The sequence below is a fragment of the Rhinopithecus bieti genome, unplaced genomic scaffold, assembly GCF_001698545.2.
Source record: "Rhinopithecus bieti isolate Rb0 unplaced genomic scaffold, ASM169854v2 scaffold_28055, whole genome shotgun sequence".
NCBI lineage: Eukaryota > Metazoa > Chordata > Mammalia > Primates > Cercopithecidae > Rhinopithecus > Rhinopithecus bieti.
This window is the reverse complement of record NW_016812914.1, coordinates 2,191,960-2,213,679: the sequence shown is the minus strand read 5'-3', so window position 1 is coordinate 2,213,679 and position 21,720 is coordinate 2,191,960. Positions and strand designations below refer to the sequence as shown.

At 56.8% G+C, this 21,720-nt stretch overlaps 3 protein-coding genes across 4 annotated transcripts in view; 1 reads left to right on the top strand and 2 right to left on the bottom strand.

Moving 5' to 3' along the window:
• Positions 1-36: 36 nt before the first annotated feature.
• APBA3 (amyloid beta precursor protein binding family A member 3) lies at positions 37-11,318 on the bottom strand. Its single transcript, XM_017847218.1, has 11 exons — positions 11,257-11,318; positions 9,297-9,909; positions 9,169-9,208; positions 3,351-3,496; positions 3,175-3,261; positions 2,919-3,080; positions 1,970-2,140; positions 1,659-1,871; positions 590-709; positions 348-488; positions 37-256 (listed from the first exon to the last, which is right to left on the bottom strand). Exons 2-11 carry the CDS (start codon positions 9,870-9,872, stop codon positions 185-187), a joined length of 1,728 nt encoding a protein of 575 aa, XP_017702707.1. The 5' UTR covers positions 9,873-9,909; positions 11,257-11,318; the 3' UTR covers positions 37-184.
• Positions 11,319-12,241: 923 nt separating this feature from the next.
• On the top strand, positions 12,242-17,292 carry MRPL54 (mitochondrial ribosomal protein L54). Its single transcript, XM_017847219.1, has 3 exons — positions 12,242-12,401; positions 14,274-14,439; positions 16,799-17,292. Exons 1-3 carry the CDS (start codon positions 12,293-12,295, stop codon positions 16,929-16,931), a joined length of 408 nt encoding a protein of 135 aa, XP_017702708.1. The 5' UTR covers positions 12,242-12,292; the 3' UTR covers positions 16,932-17,292.
• Positions 17,293-18,825: 1,533 nt separating this feature from the next.
• The window catches only part of RAX2 (retina and anterior neural fold homeobox 2), a 3,553-nt gene continuing 658 nt past the window's right edge, over positions 18,826-21,720 (bottom strand). Inside the window, exons 2-3 of one of the 2 annotated variants that reach the window (XM_017847249.1) lie at positions 21,212-21,691; positions 18,826-20,668 (exon numbers count right to left, since the gene is read on the bottom strand). In XM_017847249.1, the coding sequence (XP_017702738.1) occupies positions 20,330-20,668; positions 21,212-21,565 (693 nt within the window). In that variant the 5' untranslated portion in view covers positions 21,566-21,691 and the 3' untranslated portion in view covers positions 18,826-20,329. The remainder of the gene's footprint in view (positions 20,669-21,211; positions 21,692-21,720) is intronic. The other variant, XM_017847250.1, reaches the window with a different exon arrangement.

The window sequence follows — 21,720 nt, the reverse complement described above, 5'->3', positions numbered from 1 at the left end:
ACCTTCCTCGGTCTTGTAGACCCTGATCCGAGACTCTGCCACTTGCATAAGCTTTTACTGTTTTTATATTAGGGAATCATACAGGACCAAGACCCGCTGGGGTCCTGGCCAGCCAAGGCAGGCCCAGGAGGGGGCTCCGGGGCCACGGAGGCGAAGGCACAGTGGCAGGCGAGGGACATGGTAGTCACAGGTACATGGGCTGCTCCTGGCCTGTAAGGAGGCGGTATGTGGCGGCTGGCATCGTCTTGATATGTACCTGGGGAGTGGAGGCGGAATGGGGCTCAGGGCAGGCCTGGGCTTGTGGGGGACATGGGGGCGCCCCTGGCCACCACCCACCACCTGCACACCTCGCCGTAGGCCTCGGTGAGCAGCTCGATGATGCGGGCGTGTGGCGTGGCCACCACGCTCTGCCCATTGATCTCAATGATGCGGTGGCCCACGCGGATGCCCCCGCGCTCGGCAATGCCGCCACGGAGAAGGCTGCAGATCTGGGGGAGGAAAGGGGGGATGGGAAAGAGGTGGGGGCTGCTCAGGGGCCGTGCTCAGGGCCGCCCTACCCCCCACCGCGGGCCAGGGGTCGGGGCCTCACGATGCCGTCCTCCACGCAGAAGCCCAGCTGCTCACGAGTGTGGGGCCGGTGGATGATGGCGGTGGTGACGGGCGGGCAGTGGACGATGCTGAGTGTCACTGACGTCTGCGACTTCGTCTCCTGCAGGGCGGGAGCCGTTGGCCTCACTCAGCTGCCGGACAGCCTGGCAGGCTGTAGCTCCCTCTGGGCCTCAGTTTACCCTCTCAAACCAGAGACCTGGAGTCCAGGGGCTCAATTCTGGAAGACCCCTCAGATGTGGTGGAGAACAGACTCGGGCCCGGTGGGCTTGGGGTCGAAGCTGTGTGACCCGAGTCATATTGCTTCCGTATGGCCAAAAGCCAAGCCGACAGCCGGGCTCTCCAGGCAGGCTGCAAGCGTCTGTAAGAGGCTGCACGGACTGTGGCCTCATCCCTCTGACGGGGGCACGTCCCTCCCTATCTCTGGGCCTCAGTTTCCCCATCTGAACAACAAAGGTTAAGACTCAAAAACATGGCCAGGCGCAGTGGCTCACGCCTGTAATCCCAGCACTGTGGGAGGCCAAGGCAGGTGGGTCACTTAAGGGCAGGAGTTCAAGACCAGCCTGGCCAACATAGTGAGACCCCATCTCTACAAAAAGTAAAACAATTAGCTTGACGTGGTGGTACACACCTGTGGTCCCAGCCACTTGGGAGGCTGAGGCAGGAGAATTGCTTGAGCCCAGGAGGTCAAGGCTGCAGTGAGCCACAGGTGCACCACTGCACCCCAGCCTGGGCAAGACAGTAAGACCTTGTCTCAAACAAACAAACCCCCCCTAGAAATCGCAGTCTCTTGTTAGAGAGAGAGCCGCCCAGCCCTGGCGCTGGGCCACCCGCATTTCCATCCTGGCTCTGGTTCTAGGGAGGTGCCCTGGACAAGCGGCCTCCCTTCTCCAGGCCTCAGTTTCCCCAAGGGCACACGAATAGGCAGGACTTAAAAGTTAGACTTTGTCCCTCCCGGCTGGCCTGGAGAGACCTGGCCAGGGAAGAGACCTCTCTGGGACTCAGTTCCCCTTCCTGGTAGTGTGGGGGCCCCGCCACTCCAGGAAACTCACGCGGACGGCGGCCTGGCACGCAGTCAGAGGCAGCCCCACCAGGCTGGTCCCATTGATGGCGGTCAGGCGGTCCCCGATGCTGAGGGCTCCCGAGCGCTCAGCGGGCCCCCCGTGCAGCAGGTTGGCGATGACAGCTGTGGGCAGCAGGGAGCCCCAGCCCGACTCCACCAGGGCCACGCCCAGGCCCTCCCCTCGCCGCTTCTCGAGAAGCACCTGGGACAGAGAGGGGGCGCGGAGGCTGCTTGGCAGGGCCTGGTGCAGGTGCACAGGTGGGCAGGGGCCAAGCGGGGGCTGCCCAGAGCCTCACTCACCTCCCGGCAATTGTCGCTGTTGGAGAAGTGGTCCAGGTCCCCGTTGTGGAGGTGGCCGGTGCCTAGGCTCGGCTGCATGCCCACCTGGCTGGGGTCGATACCGCTTTCCTGCAGGAACTGGCTGTAGGCGGCGGCGAAGGCCTGGCCGATGGCCTGGGCAATGAGCTGGGCCTGCGGGGAGGGGCGGCACATCCCTGGGGTGTCCCACCCACCTCCTCCAGGTCCCCGAAGTCCCCAGGGTCCTCAGAGCTGAGCCCTCCTGTCCCCACCTGGGGTGAGAGTCCCAGGACACAGCCGCCTGCCCTGGGGCTTTGGGGGAGGTGCAGAGACGGCCGGATCTTGGGGAATCTACAGGGAGAAGGAAGGGTAGGGGCAGCCCTGGGCTGGGGCGACGATGAGGGAAGCAGCTCCCTGAGCATGGGCTGTGGGAAAAGCTACCAGAGACCCAGCCAGGGGGCCTGGGGCCTGATGGGTGGCAGGAACAGCCCAGGAGTGGGCGAGGTTTCAGGGAGACAGCTGAGAGTCTTGGAGGCTTATGGGAGGATGAGCAAGGTAGCTCACGCCAGTAATCCCAGCACTTTGGGAGGCCGAGGCGGGTGAATCACTTGAGCCCAGGAGTTTGAGACTCTATGTTCACCTGGGCAACAGAGCGAGACCCTGTCTCTATAAAAAATCCAAAAATTAGCCAGGCATGGTGACACCCTGTGGTCCCAGCTACTAGGGGGGCTGAAGTGGGAGGATCGCTTGAGCCTGGTAGGGGGCAGAGGCTGCAGTGAACTACGATCGTGCCACTGCACTCCGGCCTGGGTGACAGGGAGACCCTGTCCCAAAAACAAGAATTAAAAAAATAAGCTTATGGGAGGGAGGCTAAACGCATGGCCCAGCAAGGCGGGTAACAGTTGCCGTGAGGAGGGCCTCAGAAGGGTGGCCCCGCGCCCTGGCTGCTCACGTCCTCCGCGTGGAACACGTGGCAGAGCATCTTGTACAGGCGACGGCCGTGGTCCTGGGGGGCCGGCCTCCGCGCCAGCCGCCGCCGCGCCATCAGCACCAGCACGCAGCCGATGTCGGCTATGTAGGAGATAGTATGCAGGGCATGGTCCATCATGGCCTCCTGGGGGCGGGAGAGGCAGCCTGGGTGGGCCGGGGGGCCTTGCCAGGCTTGATCACCCCACCTACATCCCTGGGGCCAGGTCCCTGCCCTGTACCTGGGAGTCTGCTGTCAAGACCTTGATCCTTTTGGTGGAGACGAACAGGTCCACCTCCGTCATGGGCTGGGTCTCCCCGTCGGGGGCCTGTGGGGGGCGGCGTGGGAGGTGGAGGCCCCCACAGACCCAACCCGCAGCCCACCCGCCTGCCCACCTGCCCCCGGCCGCCCCCTCACCTTGACGCGGTCCATGGCCTCCCGGGCCTGGGCCATGCGTGTGCTGGTGGGAGGGTTCCGTTCTGATACGAGCTGGGTGGAACCCAGGTACCTGGCCCCAAATATGACACCATCCAGGAGGTCTTCATGGTCACAGGGACCGGGCACTGAGGGTGACAGTGGAGAGGGTCGGCCCTCAGGGGCCCACTCCCACGGGCTCTGCCCCAGGGCTGTGCTCTCGGAGATGGTCGGGAGACACAGTGTTCTAGCTGGTGGCTTAGCACTCTCCAGCCAGGAAGCACAACCCACTGTTCTAGAACCATCCAAGCAGCCTGGCCCTCACAGATCTAGAACCTTCTGTCCATCCCGCAAGGACTCGCAGGCAGGAAAGCCAGTGAGTCCAGGCCATGGCTGGATTCAAAGCCAGATCTAGCACCCACAGATACCTTCACCCCGTGTCCCCAGAATTCCAGGATCGGGCCAGAACCAGACAGTCCCACTCCCACATTTTTTGAGAGTCTCGCTATCGCCCAGACTGGAGCTCAGTGGTGTGATCTCGGCTCACTGCAACCTCTGCCTCCCAAGTTCAAATGATTCTCCTGCCTCAGCCTCATGAGTAACGGGGATTACAGGCGCCCGCCACCATGCCTGGCTAATTTTTGCATTTTTAGTAGAGATGAGGTTTCGCCATGTTGGCCAGGCTGGTCTCAAACTCCTGACCTCAAGTGATCCACCCGCCTTGGCCTCCTAAAGTGCTGGGATGATAGGCATGAGCCACCGCACCCCACCCCCCACTCCTATTGCTAAACCTCCACAACATTCTAGAACCACAGTGGACCTCTGCTTCTTGATTCTGGAGTTCCCTCAATCAATCTAGAACTGGCCAGCATTGCCCACTGTTCTAGAACTGTCTCCAGTCAGCCCAGGATAGCAGTCAGCTCTGCGCCTGGGTTGTAGAACTGCCTAGAATAGAGAGAGAACTGGCTGCCTGTCTAAAAAATTCCCATACTGTCCAGAACCCCAGTTGGTTCTGACCCTTGATTCCAGAATTCTCTGACAGGTCTCATAACACTTCTGTCAGGAGTTCTAGAGACTTATTGTCCCTCTAGAATCAGACTTCGTGATTCCTGAACATCTTAATCACAACGGAGTCAGGTAGCTCTCCCTGTGGTTCTAGAATCTCCTTCAGTAGTTCACACCTTGGCTACACCAGTGATTCTAAGAATTACCTGACCAGTCGAGGAACAAACAATTCTGTTCCAGGAGAATTCCAGAACAGTTCTAGAATACTCCCAACCCAGCCCAGAACTACATAAAGCTTTACTCCTGGCCGGGCGTGGTGGCTCACGCCTGTCATCCCAGCATTTTGGGAGGCTGAGACGGGTGGATCACCTGAGGTCAGGAGTTCGAGACCAGCCTGGCCAACATGACAAAACCTTGTCTCTACTAAAAATACAAAAATTAGCTGGATGTGGTGGTGCATGCCTGTAATCCCAGCTACTTGAAAGCTGAGGCGGGAGAATCACTTGAACCCAGGAGGTGGAGGTTGCAGTGAGCCAAGAGAGATCGTGCCACTGCACACCAGCCTGGGCGACAGGGCAAGATTCCGTCTCCAAAAACAAAAAGGGGGAAAAAAGAAGCTTGAATCCCATGGTTCTAGAATTCCCTGAGCTACCTAAAGCCAGACAGCTCTGCTGGTGGCTCTAGAATATTCTAAGTAGTAACTACTGCTGTTTGGTTTAGAACCACAGACGTAGGGCCCAGTTCTGGACACCCCTCAGTGAAATTCATCCTACACCACAGTCAGTTCTGCCCACTGTTGTGATTTCATGATCTAAGCATTCTGGAATAAGAGCTCCACTCTAGTGTTGTACAGATGCACCATTCAGTATGTAGCACCAGGCACATGTATCTGTCACAGACTTGAAATGTGGCTCGTCTGAATAGAGACGTAAATAGAAAATATACACTAGATATTGAAGATGAGCCTGCAGAAAAGTAATTTAAGGCCAGGCATAGTGGTTCACGCCTGTAATCCCAACACTTTGGGAGGCCAAGGCGGGCGGATCACCTGAGGTCAGGAGTTTGAGACCAGCCTGGCCAACATGGTGAAACCCTGTCTCTACTAAAAATACCAAAATTAGCCGGGCGTGGTGGCGGGTGCCTGTAATCCCAGCTACTTGGGAGGCTGAGGAAGGAGAATCACTTAAACCCGGGAGGCAGAGGTTGCAGTGACCCGAGATCATGCCACTGCACTCCAGCCTGGACAACAGGGTGAGACCGTGTCTCAAAAAAATTAAAAAGTACTTTAAAAATATGGATTATATGTGGAAATAATATTTTAAATATGTTAGCTTAATTAAAATGTTATTAAAGTTAATTTCTTAGCCAGATATAGTGGCATACACCTATAGTCTCAGCTACTCAGGAGGCTGAGGCAAGAGAATCGCTTGAACCTAGGAGACGGAGGCTGCGGTGAGCTGAGATTGAGCCACTGCACTCCAGCCTGAGTGACACAGCGAGACTCCGTCTCAGTTAAAAAAAAAAGTTATTTCACCTGTTTTTAATTTTTTAATGTGGATAATTATAAAATTTTAAATCATATATGGCTCACATTATATTTCTATTATACTTCCATCTAGAACTTTCTGATTACACTACAATTGGACAGCTCTGCCCAGGGTTCTAGAACACCAGATAACGATTGCCTCCATGGTTCTAGAATTTTCCAGTCTTGAGTAGAAGCAGATGGCTCTGTTCACCAATTCTGAGCATATTCTCATCAGCCCAGACTCCTTGAACCTAGAAACACAGACAAAACGCCAAGCCCGGGAACTCCCAAGGCGTCGCAGCTCTGCTCATGATTCTAGAACCTTCTTAGAGCTATAGGTTCAAACCAGTTCTTCTCTCTACAACCACAGAACTGCTTTTTTTTTTTTTTTCTTTGAGACATGGTCTCCCTGTGTCACCCAGGCTGGAGTGCAGAGACACAATCTTGGCTCACTGCAGCCTCAAGTGATCGCCCCATCTCAGCCTCCCAAGTAGCTGGGATTACAGACCCATGCCACGCGCCTGGCTAATTTTTGCGGGCGGTGGGGGGGGGATTTTATTTTTGTAGAGACAGGGTTTTGCTGTGTTGCCCAGGCTGGTCTTCAATTCCTGGGCTCAAGCAATCCTCCCACATCAACCTCCCAAATAGCTGGGATTACAGACCCATGCCATGTGCCCAGCTAATTTTTGGGGGGATTTTATTTTTGTAGAGACAGAGTGTTGCTGTGTTGCCCAGGCTGGTCTCAAACTCCTGGGCTCAATCGATCCTCCCATTCTGGCCTCCCAAAGTGTTGGGATTACAGATGTGAGCCACCCTTCCTGGCCAGAACTTACTATCTGACCTATATTCTTAGGAAAGTCTAGAACACAGGCTGGGTGTGGTGGCTCATACCTGTAATCCCAGGATTTTGGGAAGCTGAGGCAGGTGGATCACAAGGTCAGGAGTTCGAGACCAGACTGACCAAAATGGTGAAACCCCATCTCTACTAAAAATACAAAAATTAGCCGGGCATGGTGGCAGACACCTGTAATCTCAGCTACTCAGGAGGCTGAAGTAGGAGAATCACTTGAACCCGGGCGGCAGAGGCTGCAGTGAGCTGAGAGTACGTCACTGAAAAAAAAGTCTAGAACATTCCAGAGGGCCAGAAATTGTTCTTCCCATGCTTTTAGGGCAGCCATTGGCAAATATTTTCTGTAAGGGGCCTAAGAGTAAATATTTTCAGCCCTGTAGGTCACAAGGTCTCTGCTACAGTTACTCAGCTCTGCCATTCTAACAGCAGAGCAGCCATGGACAACACATGAATGACCAAGCGTGATGTGTACCAATAAAACTTTATTTATATACACTGAAATTTGTTAACTATTATTATTATTTTTTGAGACGGAGTCTCACGCTGCTGCCCAGGCTGTAGTGCAATGGCATAATCTCGGCTCATTGCAGCCTCTGTCTCCCAGGTTTATGTGATTCTCCTGCCTCAGCCTCCTGAGTAGCTGGGATTATAGGCGCGCACCACCATGCCTGGCTAATTTTTGCATTTTTAGTAGAGACGGGGTTTCACCAATGTTGGCCAGGTTGGTCTCAAACTCCTGACCTTGTGATCCGCCTGCCTCGACCTCCCAAAGTGCTGGGATTATAGGCATGAGCCACCATCCCCGGCTTATGCACACTAAAATCTGAATTGCATTTTTTTATTTTTGAGATAAGGTCTCGTTCCGTTGCTTTGGCTGCGTAGTGCATTGGCATGATCTCAGCTCACCGCAGTCTCAACTCCCTGGGCTCAAGAACTTTCACCTCAGCCTCCTGAGTAGCTGGGACTACAGGCATGCACTGCCACGCCTAGCTAATTTTAAACATTTTTTTGTAGAGATGGGGTTTTGCTATGTTGCCCCAGCCGGTCTCCAACTCCTGGGCTCAAGCAATCCTCCCGCCTCAGCCTCCCAAAGAGCCGGGATTACAGGTGTGAGCCACCATATCCAGCCTAGTATATCATTTTCACGTGAAGAAATAGTATTCTTCGGCCAGGTGCAGTGGCTCACGCCTGTAATCCCAGCACTTTGGGAGGCCAAGGCGGCCGAATCACTTGAGGTCCAGAGTTTGAGACTAGCCTGGACAACACAATGAAACCCCATCTCTACTAAAAACACACAAATTAGCTGGGCGTGGTGTCAGGTGCCTGTAATCCCAGCTACTCGGGAGGCTGAGGCAGAAAAATTGCTTGAACCCAGGAGGCAGAGGTCGCAGTGAGCCAGGATTGCACTACTGCACTCCAGCCTGGGCGACAGCCTCTGACTCAAAAAAAAAAAAAAGAAATAGTATTCTTCGTTCAATTAAAAATGCAAAGGCCACCCAGGCACGGTGGCTCATGCCTGTAATCCCAGCACTCTGGGAGGCCAAGGCAGGCAGATCGCTTGAGCTCAGGGGTTTGAAAACAGCTTGGGCAACATGGTGAAACCCCATCTCGACCCAAATAAATACAAAATAAAATTAGCTGGGCATGGTGGCATGCACCTGTAGTCTCAGCTATTTGGGAAACTGCAGTGGGAGGATCACTTGAACCTGGGAGATGGAGGTTGCAGTGAGCTGAGATCGCGCCACTGCACTCCAGCCTGGAAAACAGAAGTCATTAAAAAAAAAGTTAAAAGAAAACACACACAAAACCATCTTTTTTTTTGTTTTGTTTTTGTTTTTTTGAGACGGAGCCTCGCTCTGTCGCCCGGGCTGGAGTGCAGTGGCGCGATCTCGGCTCACTGCAAGCTCCGCCTCCCGGGTTCACGCCATTCTCCTGCCTCAGCCTCCCGAGTAGCTGGGACTACAGGCGCCCGCCACCTCGCCCGGCTAGTTTTTTTGTATTTTAGTAGAGACGGGGTTTCACCGTGTTAGCCAGGATGGTCTCGATCTCCTGACCTCGTGATCCGCCCGTCTCGGCCTCCCGAAGTGCTGGGATTACAGGCGTGAGCCACCGCGCCCAGCCTACAAAAACCATCATTAACTAAAGACCTATGTGAGCAGGCAGTGAGCTGGGTCTGGCCCGACGACGATGATTTGCCAAGCCCGGCTCTAAAAGCGAGTGCTGCCGATGGCCAAGGCTGCCCCACAGCCCCCTTCTCACTCTATCCCGTTCTCAAGACTGGCTCTCCTCTCCCTGGCCAGCTGGGATCTGCTCGAAACCACCCTCAGAGCCTCCTGAGAACCTCATCCTTACTGGCAAACTGTTGCCAGACTTTAGGAGCCTCATTCTGGCTGTCTAGGGGCCTTAGTGCCTGAGGCTAGGGTGGACGGGACACTCACCCTCCTGGGGGACAGGGTAGGAAGCCAGGGTCTTGGGGCTCTGGAAGAAGACAGAGGAGGGGCAGGACTGAGTCCCCCTGCTTGGTTCCAGGCAGTCCAGGACATCTGGAGGGTGGGGCAGGCACTACCTGGGCACCAGCGGGTAGCTCTTCAGGTGTGACTAGAGGCACCGTCTCCAGCCAGGGTTCCGGGGAACTGCTTGAGCTCCTGCTGCCCCCCTGCCCAGCAGAGGCCCCCTCCACCCATTCTGGGGAGTCAGAATCCTCATCTGGGTCCTCAGGGGGCTGCAACAGTCGGGGGGCAGGCTCTAGAGGCTCTTCAGGACCAGGCTGGGAAGGCGAGCATTCCTCGCAGTGCAAGAGGCTCAGCAGGTCATCCCGGCCAGCTTCGGCAGACAGGAGCCCGTGGGCATCAGCGATCTCCTGGGAGGCCAGGCCGTGGCCTGTGGCAATGTGTAGGGGACAGGGGGTTCCATCTGGGGATGGGCCCACCAGATCACCCGGCAGAGCTTCAAACTGCTGCACCAGCTCCTGAATGCCTGACTCATCAAGTTCCATCCGATTCAGGCTGCCAGGGCCTCCTGGCACAGGGTCCCACTGGCAGTGAGGGGTGAGATCCTCAGAGGGCACAAGAATGTCCCTGGGCTCCTCCAAGTCCATGGCTGGAAGCCCCGAAGGGGATCGGGAAATTGTGGGGAAATCCATGCCTGGACTCCAGGCTTAGGCTGGGATCTTCAAGCAGCTGAAAGAGAGAGAGTCAGCGCTGAGGTTTCACCCGGGTACAGTTGTTCATGCCTGTAATCCCAGCACTTTGGGAGGCCAAGAAGGGCTGACTGAACCCAGGAGTTCAAGATCAGCCTGGGCAACAGAGCAAGACCCTATCTCTACAAAAAATACAAAAAATTAAGGCTGGGCACAGTGGCTCATGCCTGTAATTTCAGCACTTTGGGAGGCCAAGGCGGATGGATTACAAGGAGTTCGAGACCAGCCTGACCAACATGGTGAAATTCCGTCTCCACTAAAAATACAAAAAATTAGCCAGGTGTGGTGGCGGGTGCCTGTAATCCCAGCTACTCAAGAGACTGAGGCAGGAGAATCGCTTGAACCTGGGAGGCGAAGGTTGCAGTGAGCTGAGATCGCGCCATTGCACTCTAGGCTGGGCGACAGAGTAAGACTCTGTCTCCAAAAAAATAAAAATAAATAAATAAAAATTAGCTAGGGGTGGTGGTGTATGCCTGTAGTCCCAGCTACTTGGGAGGCTGAGGTGGGAGGATCACTTAAGCCAGGGGAGGCAGAGGCTGCAGTGAGCCTTGATTGTGCCACCGCACTCCAGCCTGGGCGACAGAGTGAGGCCCTGTCTTAAAAAACAACAACAACAAAAAAAAAACACATAAAACCTGAGGTTTCCTGGGTGCCTATCCGGTGCTAGGCTCTAGCGGCTACTGTTCACACAGGGCACATAATTTAATCCTCGACAACCCTTACAAGGAAATTAGGATTCCCATTTTACAGATGAAGAAACTGAGGCGCAGAATGGGGAGGTGTGAGGCAGTGGCTTCCCGAGCCCCTGTATGTGTCATCCCAGACCTCTCCCAACTAATGACGTCTGTTCACTCCAGCCCTGGTTCTTCCAAGTCCTCCTCCCTCGAGACGCGGAACTCAGGCTGGAGATCCAGACCTCACACCCTGACTCTACAGACTCGTCAGAAGCAGGTCCCCAAGACCCCAGACCCAAGACCTCAGTCCTATGACCTCAACCCCCAATACCTCCATCCAGAACTTTAGACCCAGGACCCTGGACTTAATACCAGAGACCCAAGACGCCATAAAGCAGACCCGAGTCTCCAAATCTCCAATGTTACCCCAAGATCGACTCCAGACTGAGACCCCGACTTCGGGACCCACCTCCAAGCCCAGACTCCGGTCCGCCCTCAGACCGAAGACCTCAAGAGCCGACTCAGACGCCACTCTGCACCTCGAGGCCACTCACTTCCCAAATCGAGGCCGCCTCAGCCCCGCGCAGCCTCCAGGACCCCGCGTCCCCAGTACGACCCCGACATAGCCCAGACCGCGCCCCCAGAAGGCGCACCTCGGAGACTCCGGGTCCCGGCGCTGGCTCCTCCATCCGCACAGCGCCCTGGCCCACTGAGCATGCGCGGTCTCGCGAGGCCTGGTGGGAAATGTAGTTCTCCCTGCCAGCCTCGCCACGAGGGGGCGCTGGAACTCCTGCAGGTGTTGGAGCCCGGGTTCGAATCCCAGGCTTCCCTGCCCGCAGACAGCCCGGGCTGGCCCCAGGACCTGTTTCTTCTCCTGCAAAATAGGGTTAATAATCACTGCCTGGCTCCGGGGGCCGTGTTCATTATTCCAAAGCATGGCAGATGGAGAGAAGTGGGGTTGGGAAATATTAAAGAAGTGTGAGAGGTGGTTTCCTTGGGACCTTGAGGTATCGGAAGCGGCATGGGAACCCTGTTGAAGACGGACTTCCGGTTTGGCTCACAGTAGGGAGACAGGTTGGTGCACCCTGGATTTGCGGTCGGCCTGGGAACTTTACCTCCCTGAGTCTGTTTCCTCACTAATAAGCTGGGAAAAAAAATAGTACCTACCTCCTAATTGTGAGGATTAAATTAGATCGAGTGGGTTAGGGATTTAGCAGTAGGGCTGGAAAAGAATATATAAAATACATGTTATTAATTTGTATAATATATATAATATATACTATATGTTATATATATTATATATAACAATGTTAAAATATAATGTTATAAAAATTAACAGTGATTAGACTCCAGGCCTACTGGGGTATATTAGACTCATTGTTAATCTTTTTTTTAACTTTAAAGCTTTGAATAATTACTCATTGGATGGAATCGGGAACATATAAAGTGTGATATTTTTAGTAAATGTTACGTAATTGAAGAAGTGCAAGAAGTCAATGAAATAGCCCTTGAACGCCTCCTTCTACAGTAACTGCGTATGTCTACAAGTCTAAAGACATCACCATAGAGTATGAGAACTTGGGAGACTACGTTTCCCAGACACCTCCACGGGGCCTACAACTCCCGAGCACCCCTTGGACCACTGACGTCTTCCGGAAACGTGCACGTGCAAGCTGGCCGCAATACGTCATGGCGACCAGACGCCTTTTAGGGGCTACCCGGACGTGGGGGACCCGGGAGCTCCTAGATCCCGCCTCTCCTAGAAGACTCCTGGTCCGGGATTATGCTAAGAAACCAGGTGAGCTGGGTTAACAGGAACCAAATGGGGACGGTGGGTACACTGAGGAATTGGCAGTGCGCAGGCGCTGGTTGGGGAAGCGGTGGTAGAACTAATGCGCAAACGCAGAGAGGCGGATGCCAGGCTCTAGGCGCAGGCGCAGTTTGAGGGACCCAGCGCCGCTTGGAGCTCGGGCGTCTGGCTTGGAGATAACCTTAGCGATTGGACGCAGGGCGCAGGCGCCAGCTGGGCAGCGGCCTGGGAGGAGGGTGTGGGTTACGTGGAGCCCACGAGTCTCACTGCGCAGGAGCGGGTTGGAAGGGATTTGCCGGGAGTCTGGGGAGGTCATGAACTTGGGTTCCAGTCCTGTTTCTCTGCCTGCCTCCAAATCGCAGGGTGACCTTGGCCAAGCCGTTACCAAAAAGTCAAAGAAACTATGGAGCCTATTTTTAAGTCTTAGCCACTTCAGCAAGAACAAAACAAGGTTTTTAAGGTTTAGCTGGATACAGCCTTGCCTGATCTCCTTTGTTGAAAGGGGAAAATTGGCAAATGTTCGGCCTTAAAGACAGACACGTAGCAGACAAAATAAAACTTGAATGACTTGGTCATTCCAAGCATCGGTGTTACTTAATGCTATGTCTAAATCCCACTTAAAGTGGTTTTGAGGCCAGGCATGGTGGCTCACATCTTTATTCCCAGCACTTTGGGAGGCCGAGGCGGGTGCATCACTTGAGGTCAGGAGTTCGAGACCAGCCTGGCCAACATGGTGAAACCCCGTCTCTACTAAAAGTATAAAAAATTAGCCGGACATGGTGGCTCGTGCCTGTAATCCCAGCTACTCGGGAGGCTGAGACAGGAGAATCACTTAAACCCGGGAGGCAGAGGTTGCAGTGAACCGAGATCGCACCACTACACTCCAGCCTGGGCGACACAGTGACACTCCGTCTCAAAAATAAATAAATTTTAAAAAATAAAAATAAGTGGGGCATGGTGGCTCACACCTGTGATCTCAGCTACTGAGGAGGCTGAGGCAGGAGGATCGCTTGAGCCTGGGAGTTTGAGGGTGCAGTGAGCCATGATTGTGCCCGTGCACTCCAACCTGGGCTGTCTTTATTTTTTAATTTTTTTAGATTTTTAAATTTTTTTGAGATGGAGTCTTGCTCTGTTGCCCAGGCTGGAGTGCAGTGATGCGATCTCGGCTCACTGCAACCTCCGCATCCCGAGTTCAAGCGATTGTCCTACCTCAGCCTCCCGAGTAGCTGGGATCACAGGCATGCGCCGCTATGCCCAGCTAATTTTTTTTTTTTTTTTTTTTTTGTATTTTTAGTAGAGATGGGGTCTCACCACGTTGGCCAGGCTGGTCTTAAAATCACCTGACCTCAGGTGATCTGCCCACCTCGGCCTCCCATAGTGCTGAGATTACAGGCGTGAGCCACTATGCCCGGCCGAGACCCTGTCTTTAAAAAAAAGTTTTGAGTGGCCGAACTTGGTGGTTCACGCCTGTAATCCCAGCACTTTGGGAGGCCAAGGCGGGCGGATCACGAGGTCGGGAGATCGAGACCATCCTGGCTAACACAGTGAAACTCCGTCTCTACTAAAAATACAGAAAAATTAGCCGGGCATGGTGGTGGGCGCCTGTAGTCCCAGCTACTCGGGAAGCTGAGGCAGGAGAATGGCGTGAACTTGGGAGGCAGAGCTTGCAGTGATTCAGGATCATGCCACTGCACTCCAGCCTGGGCAACAGAGTGAAACTCCATCTCAAAAAAAAAAAAAGTTTTTAGTGTAGCAGAGTCCGGCGAGGGGCTGAGGCCACTTGAGACGGGCTTCTGTGAGGGAAGTTTGGCTTCCAGGGTAGGGGCTGGGCTGAAATGACTCTCCCTCTCCTCCCCCCAGTTATGAAGGGGGGCAAAACCGGAAAAGGTGCAGTGGCCAGTGAGGCCCTCAAGGACCCCGATGTGTGCACAGACCCTGTCCGGCTCACCACATACGCCATGGGCGTCAACATCTACAAGGAAGGGCAAGATGTACCCCTGAAACCGGATGCTGAGTACCCTGAATGGTGAGTGGACCAGGCTGTGTCATCCTGCACTGACTATTCCTTCCTCCGCCCCAGGAGGACCCCTTCCGGGAGAGGCGGATCCCCACTCCAGCCGGGGTCTAACAGTCGTATCTGCCCATCCTGGCTTCAGGGCAGGGGCTTCAGGGCAGGAGGTTTCAGGGCAGGGGCTTCAGGGCTCTGCATCTGGGTGGTCTCATCTGTAATGGGGTGATGGGACCCATCCCTCCCTCCAAGGGCTGTGAGGAATTCATGAAATTAGAACGCCTGTCAAGTACCTAAAACGATGCTCTTTCTTCTTAAGCAAATACTTTAAAAGTTTTTTTTTTCAGGCTGGGGTCAGTGGCTCATGCCCATAATCCCAGCACTTTGGGAGGCCGAGGTGGTTGGATCACTTGAGGTCAGGAGTTCGAGATCAGCCTGGCCAACATGGTGAAACGCCATCTCTACTAAAAGTATAAAACTGGCTGGGTACAATGGCTCACGCCTGTAATCCCAGCACTCTGGGAGGCTGAGGCGGGCAGATCACCAGGTCAGGAGATCGAGACCATCCTGGCTAACACAGTGAAATCCTGTCTCTACTAAAAAAAGTACAAAAAGTTAGCCGGGCAAGGTGGAGGGCGCCTGTAGTCCCAGCTACTCGGGAGACTGAGGCAGGAGAATGGCGTGAACCTGGGAGGGGGAACTTGCAGTGAGCCCAGATCGCACCACTGCACTCCAGCCTGGGCAACAGAGTGAAACTCTGTCCCAATATATATATATATATTTCACATATATATATTTTCTATATTTTACATATATAATATATAATATATATATATATATAATTAGCTGGGTGTGTGGCTCATGCCTGTATCCCCCAGTTAATTTGGGAAAGGCCTGAGGCCACCGAGAATTGCTTGAAGCCCCTGGGAGGCGGGACGTTGCATGAGCCAAGGGTCAACACCACTAACAACTCCAGCCCTGGGCAACAGAGTGAGAATTTGGTCCTCCAAAAAAAAAAAAAAACATTTTTTTTTCTTTGAGATGGAGTCTCACTCTGTCACCCAGTCTGGAATGCAGTCACGCGATCTCGGCTCACTGCAAACTCTGCCTCCTGGGTTCAGACAATTCTCCTGCCTCAGCCTTCAGAGTAGCTGGGACTACAGGCATGCGCCCCCATGCCTGGCTAATTTTTGGGGGTTTTTTTTTTTTTTTGAGACAGAGTTTTGCTATTGTTGCCCTGGCTGGAGTGCAGTGGCATGATCTCAGCTCACTGCAACCTCTGCCTCCTGGGTTCAGATGATTCTCCTGCCTCAGCCTCCCGAGTAGCTGGGATTACAGGCGCTCACCACCACACCCAGCTAACTTTTGTATTCTTAGTAGAGACGGGGTTTCACCATGTTCTCCAAGCTAGTCTCGAACTCCTAACCTCGTGATCCACCCGCCCTGGCCTCCCAAAGTGCTGGGACTACAGGCATGCGCCACCACGCCTGGCCTAATTTTGTATTTTTAGTAGAGACAGGGTTTCTCCATGTTGGCCAGGCTGGTGTTGAATTCCTGACCTCAGGTGATCCGCCCGCCTCGGCCTCCCAAAGTGCTGGGATTACAGGCGTGAGCCACCGCGCCCGTTCTGCAAATACTTACTGACCACTGACTGCATGCCAGGCCCTTGCTCTAGGCTTCAGGGATACAGAAGGGCTCAAAATAGACACAAGTCACCACCCTGGCAAAACTAGCGGGGGAGGCAGACAGGAAGCAGGAAGTCAGGCAGCTGTGGTGGTGACACTTCCGGGAAGGGGGCAGGAGCATGAGTGACAGAGCAGGGACGTTTGGCTGCTCTGGTCTGAGGTTTGGGGGACACAGAAGCCAAGATGTGAGTGGGTGGAAGGGGCTTTTCAGGCAGTGGGCACAGCCTGTGCAAAGGCCCCGGGGCAGGACCGCACCTAGTGTGCTGGAGGAACAGCAGGGAGGCCTGTGTGGCTGGAGCAGAGTGAGGAGGGCGAGAGGGAGGCGGCGAGGACAGGGCCTGTGGGCTGCGGGAAGGGTTCTGCTGTGGCCCCAAGCTGATCTGAAGCCTGGGGAGGGTCAGGAAGGCTGAGCAAGTGGGGACAGGTGGCCTGGTGTGGACAGTGCTGGGAGGCAGGAGAGGGCTGGCACGTGCCAGCCTCCGATGTTGTGCCATTGGGGTGCGGTTGGCTCCATTGCTGCATGGCCAGGGACCCTCCCAGCCCAGGGTCGGGGAGGGACCACCCCGAGATCTTGCAGCCAACCAGTGGGCTTGGGACCCAGCCCTGTCGCCGCCTCTGCCCGAGGTGCCCAGGACACCAGGTGGCCCAGGGGGTCACCGTGTAGCTCTGATTCCTGCTTGCGCCCTCGTCAGGTTGTTCGAGATGAACTTGGGCCCCCCAAAGACCCTGGAGGAGCTGGATCCTGAGAGCCGGGAGTACTGGCGGCTGCTGCGGAAACAGAACATCTGGCGCCACAACCGGCTGAGCAAGAACAAGAAGTTGTAGCGTGGTGGGCCCGGCCTCCCCGACCCCGACCCCGACCCCCGCCCCGAGGCCTTGCTGTGTAGCTGGTGGGCCCGGCCTCCCCGCCCCCCGCCCCGAGGGCTTGCTGCGTAGCCTGGTGGGCCCGGCCTCCCCGCCCTCGCCCCGAGGCCTTGCTGGGTAGCTTGGTGGGCCCGGCCTCCCGACCCCGCCCCAAGGGCTTGCTGCGTAGCGTGGTGGGCCCAGCCTCCCCGTGCCGTTTTCCCAGAGGATGCGGACTTTTGTGAGACAAGAGGCGGCTCCCCAGCCTGGGTTTCCATGTGACCCCACAGTGGGGCTGGACCAGGGCCCTGCAGGCCAATAAAGACCTTTCTGGGTAGACCCTGGTGCCCCTTGGTATAGTCTGGCGTCGGTCTGGCGGGAAGAGGGCCCCTCAGACCCCAGGGATCCCGGCCTCCACCCCAGCCAGTGGCGGGCCGTCTGCAGGTCCCCTGTGCCTGCGGCCCTTGGTGGGCTTCTCTTCCCAACTCCTGGAGTTCCTGACACCGCCCAGAGGCCCCAGCCCCAAATATCAAGCTGCTGGGTGAGGGGGTTGTCCTAGCTAAGCCGCTCTTCGTTGCAAGGGGCTCAAACCTAACTCAAGCTGTCAGAGTCAGAAAAGAGGCTTTATGAGCTTCAAGAACGGAGAGGTCTGGGGGTAGCGGGGTGGCTTCAGGTGTGGCTGGATCCAGGTGCTTCCATATTCAGACCCGAGGCCCTCTCCATCTCAGGGTCCTTGGATCCCCCAGGGGCTCGCACTCATGGGCAGGATAGCCCCTGGGCTCCTGGCTGACGTCCCCACCAGCACAGCAGGTAGAATCAGAGGGAAGGGACTGCCCCTTCCTTCCTGCCACAGTCACAGCGTGGTCCTCGATGGCCTATCCCTGGAGCCCAGGGGCTTGGGCCTTCCTTCTCCACCCCCAAGTCCTCTGTCCACTCCACTGGAGCCCAGGTCTCAACCTCCGCCCCCAGTCCCCCCTCTGGAGTCTGCTTTCAGCACCCTGACCCTGACCCACAGCCCGAGTGAGGACTGGCCTCCCTGCAGTCCCAACTCCTGCCCTGCCTGGCTGTGACGAGGAGCAATGGGGCGGGATCCCGAGGGCTGGAGCCCACCGGATTGGAGGAGGCTGGGGGCGACACCAAGTTAGGGAGTGATGGGGCCTCTTGGTGGGGGTAGATCACCTCATGGACCCCATGTCCTGCAGAACCCCCAAGGGTCATGCCCTCAGCTCCACTCTTGCCACAGCAGCCCCACCCATTCCTAGGCGGGTACCCTAGGGGCTTTGGGCTGGGCTCACCCACCCTCTGGCTTCCTCTGTCCACAAGCTGGATGGGTGGGGTGAGGACCCGAGGCTAATTCTTCCCGACCCAGGGAAACCCTAACCTTCATCCTCTTAGGGGACTCGAGTGGAGCGGATTACCATGCACCTGCTGTCCCCGGTGGCCTCCCTGGGCAGGCGGGGGTGTGAGCATGCCTTCTCTTGCACTCACAGCAGGTGGTGCCAGCCCTGTTCCCACCCTCCTGTTATTCCCCAAGGTTCTCAGGGTAAAAATCAAAGTTGTAACAGCCACTGCCCTGCCTGGCCTCCCTGTCACCTCTCTCCTCCCCCTCCTCACTCTACTCCAGCCACATGGGCCTCCTTGCTATTCCGCCAATGCACCAGGCACGGCCCTGCCCCAGGGCCTTTGCACGGCCTATGCCTCTGCCCAGCCCCCTCCTTCCCTAGACCACCTCCCTCCCGCCCGGGTCTCTACCTTCACGCCAGCCTCCCCTTCTCCAGAACTCCCTGTTACAATTGCAGCCCCTGCCACACTCCCCATCTGGCTTTCCTGGTTCGATTTTTCTCCCTGTCGCTTATCACTGTCTGAAGTCTTATGCTTTAGGTTTGTGTTTTATTTATTCGTTTTGAGTCGGGGTCTGGCTCTGATGCACAGGCTGGAATGCAGTGGTGTGATCACAGCTCCCTGCAGCCTCGACCTTCTGGGCTCAAGCCATCCTCCTGCCTCAGCTTCTCGGGTTACTGGGATGACAAGCGTGCACCACTACACCTGGCACGTTTTAAAAATGTTTGTGGAGACTGGGTCTTGCTATGTCACCCAGGCTGGTCTCAAGCAATCCTCCCACCTCAGCGTCCCAAAGCACTGGGAGTACAGGCATGAGCCACCACACCTGGCCTGGTTTAGGTTAAAAAGAAAAAAAAATCTTTCTTGTGCTTACTGCCGTGTCCCCAGTGCCTGGTGCACAGTGACATTGGCTGGGCGTTGGGCCACAGGACTGGTGTGTGAGGTGCCGCCTGGAGATGGGGTGCCCCGGTGATCTGGGAGTGATGTGGGGAGCCCGGGCTGGAGACGAGGAGAGTAGCTACTACAGCTCCTGCCCTGGTGCCGCACTTCTTTCCCAGGGGGTGGCCCTGGTCAAGACTGTCACATCCCATGGCTCAGGGCCCCTCCTGCTGCGCTGGGCCAGCCACGCTTGCCAGTCACAGCGGGTTCTCGGCCCCGCGACAGCCTCCTTGCTTAGAGCTCTTGGGCAATGCAACTGTGTCGGACAGAGCAGACGCCGGCCGTGCCTCCGCAGGGCTGGGGGACATGCACGGGGCCTGGGGTCTGTGGGGACGCGAGGAACAGGGGCTGACGACGACACCGCCAGCACCAGCCCGCCTCCACACGAGGGCCCCACCCTCCCTCCAGAACCTGCTGCCGTGCCTCAGATGGTGGAGCTGGTGATGGACCTGAAAGGCAGCTCCACCCACTCCTAGCCGTGCGGCCTTGGGGACCTGGCTTCCTGCCTGAGCCCCCCTTTCCCTCTCTGTAGAATGGGCTGACGGCTGTGCCCGAGGTCCAGGGCGCAACGGAGAGGGGAGCGCTCACGTGGTGGGTGCACCGTGAAAGGAGACCAGGCTCGCAGGAACTGCTGTTATTGTCATTTCGGGGGGACCGGGAGCCTGGAGAGTGGGCAGCTCTGCTGATGGGGAGTGGGAGCGGCAGAGAGATGTAGACTCATCTTACAGAGTCAGCGGCCCCGCCACTCACAGCCTCACAGCCCGGGAACCTCAGAGGCCCCCACACCCCATTAACAGACGGGAGACTGAGGCCCCAGGAGGGGAGGAGGGCCCCCGTCCCCGGCCTAGGAATACTTGGGTCACCTCCTGCCTGACACTGGGGGCCGGTCTGCTGCCAGCAGGACGGGTGGCGATGGGGTGGGGACAGGATGGGGCGGGGACCCAGCAGCCTGTCTCTGGTCCCGCTCCCCAGTGGTGGTGGCCTGGCCTGACCACGGTTGCTCCGTGACCTCAGCCTAGGCCAAGGCTTGGTGGCTGTCACCAGGGCACGTCTCCAGCTCTCAGGTCGAACTGAGGAGGGGGCCCAGGAGGGCAGCAGGCTCAGGCCGGCGGCCAGGCCCTGTCCAGAGCCTGTGCGTGTTCCTTGGCCAGCAGTCGCAGGGACGCCTCCTCCAGGGCAAAGCCGTCTGCGAAGGTAGGACCAAAGGCATGAGGCCCGAAGGACGCTTGCAGCCCCGGGCCCGGGCCCAGGAGGCGGGGGAGGCCTGGCACGGCCGGCGGTCCAGGTCCCAACCAGGGCTCCAGGGGCAGCGACATGGCCGGGGGGCGGGCGAAGGGCAGCGCTGGGGCCTCGGGAAGTCTCGGGGCTGCCATGGTACCCGAGCCTGACTCCAGCCGCTCCTGGCGACGCCACTTGGCCCGGCGGTTCTGGAACCACACCTGGAGGGTGTGAGAGGGAACGGGGGGATGCTGTGAGCTCAGCTGCTCCCCGCCACTCCTTGGAGATCCTCTGCACACCCCAGCCCTGGGGGTTCTGCCTCCTGGCTGACCCAACTCACACCTGCTGCTTTGCTCCCAAGAAGACGAGGATCTCTGAAACGTTCCCTGAGCCCAGGCTCTCCTCCAGCTCCTCACTCCCCTCCTTGGTCTCCCTTGGCCCTTATCATTCAAGGTCTTCAAAAGCATGGTTACCCGCACCACTCTCTGCCTCCTCCTTCACCCACTTCACACCTGGCTCAAGGGAAACGCCTCCAACTTAACCCCTCCACGTCTTTGCACACACTGTTCACACTGCCTAGAAAAATGCCCCTTTTCCTTCCCAGCTGGCACACTCTACTCCAATGTCAAAACCTCAGCTCCCACACCCCCTCCTCCAGGAAGCCTTCCTAGCTTCTCTTCTGCTCATGCACTGGGAGGGTCAGGCTCTTGCTTTGCCTCGCTCCACAGGCTGTGAGAGGTGTGTGTGTTGGGGGGTGCTCTCACCTGCACGCGCACCTCAGGGAGGTGCACCTTGGCCGCCAGCTCCTCGCGGCTGTATACATCTGGGTAGTGGGAGGCCTCGAATGCCCGCTCCAGCTGGTGCAGCTGGTAGGTGGTGAAGGTGGTGCGGTTCCTCCGGTGCTTCTTCTTGGGGGCCTCCTCGCCCGGCCCCAGACTCCCACCCTCGGCCGCCGGCCCCTCGCCCGGGCTCAGGAACATGGCTCCCACCTGGCGAGACGGCAGCGGGACAGATGGCGGGGAGACGGCCGGGGGAGCTACCGGCAGGGACAGGGCAGGGGAGCCCCAGGCTTGCCTCCCGGCTCCGGGGAGATCTGTTCCATCCACTGGGGCCGGCATGCGCTCTGCATCCCCGGGCTGTCCTCCTCGGGCTTGTGGGGGTCTCCTGCTGGGCCTCTGTCTGTTCTTCCTTCTCTGTGTGTCACCGTCCCTGTTTTCTCTTCCCCTCTCTGTGGCTGTCACGGCCTGTGTGTGTGGCGGGGGGGGGGGGGGGG

Excerpts from the sequence above, each read along its gene's own strand:
- MRPL54 (XM_017847219.1), top strand. The coding sequence starts at position 12,293 with ATGGCGACCAGACGCCTTTTAGGGGCTACCCGGACGTGGGGGACCCGG. Across the intron at positions 12,402-14,273 it reads GGATTATGCTAAGAAACCAG|TTATGAAGGGGGGCAAAACC; the intron begins GTGAGCTGGGTT and ends TCCTCCCCCCAG. Across the intron at positions 14,440-16,798 it reads GATGCTGAGTACCCTGAATG|GTTGTTCGAGATGAACTTGG; the intron begins GTGAGTGGACCA and ends CGCCCTCGTCAG.
- APBA3 (XM_017847218.1), bottom strand. The coding sequence starts at position 9,872 with ATGGATTTCCCCACAATTTCCCGATCCCCTTCGGGGCTTCCAGCCATG. Across the intron at positions 3,497-9,168 it reads CTACCCTGTCCCCCAGGAGG|TGCCCGGTCCCTGTGACCAT; the intron begins GTGAGTGTCCCG and ends TGTCACCCTCAG. Across the intron at positions 3,262-3,350 it reads AGGCCATGGACCGCGTCAAG|GCCCCCGACGGGGAGACCCA; the intron begins GTGAGGGGGCGG and ends CGCCCCCCACAG.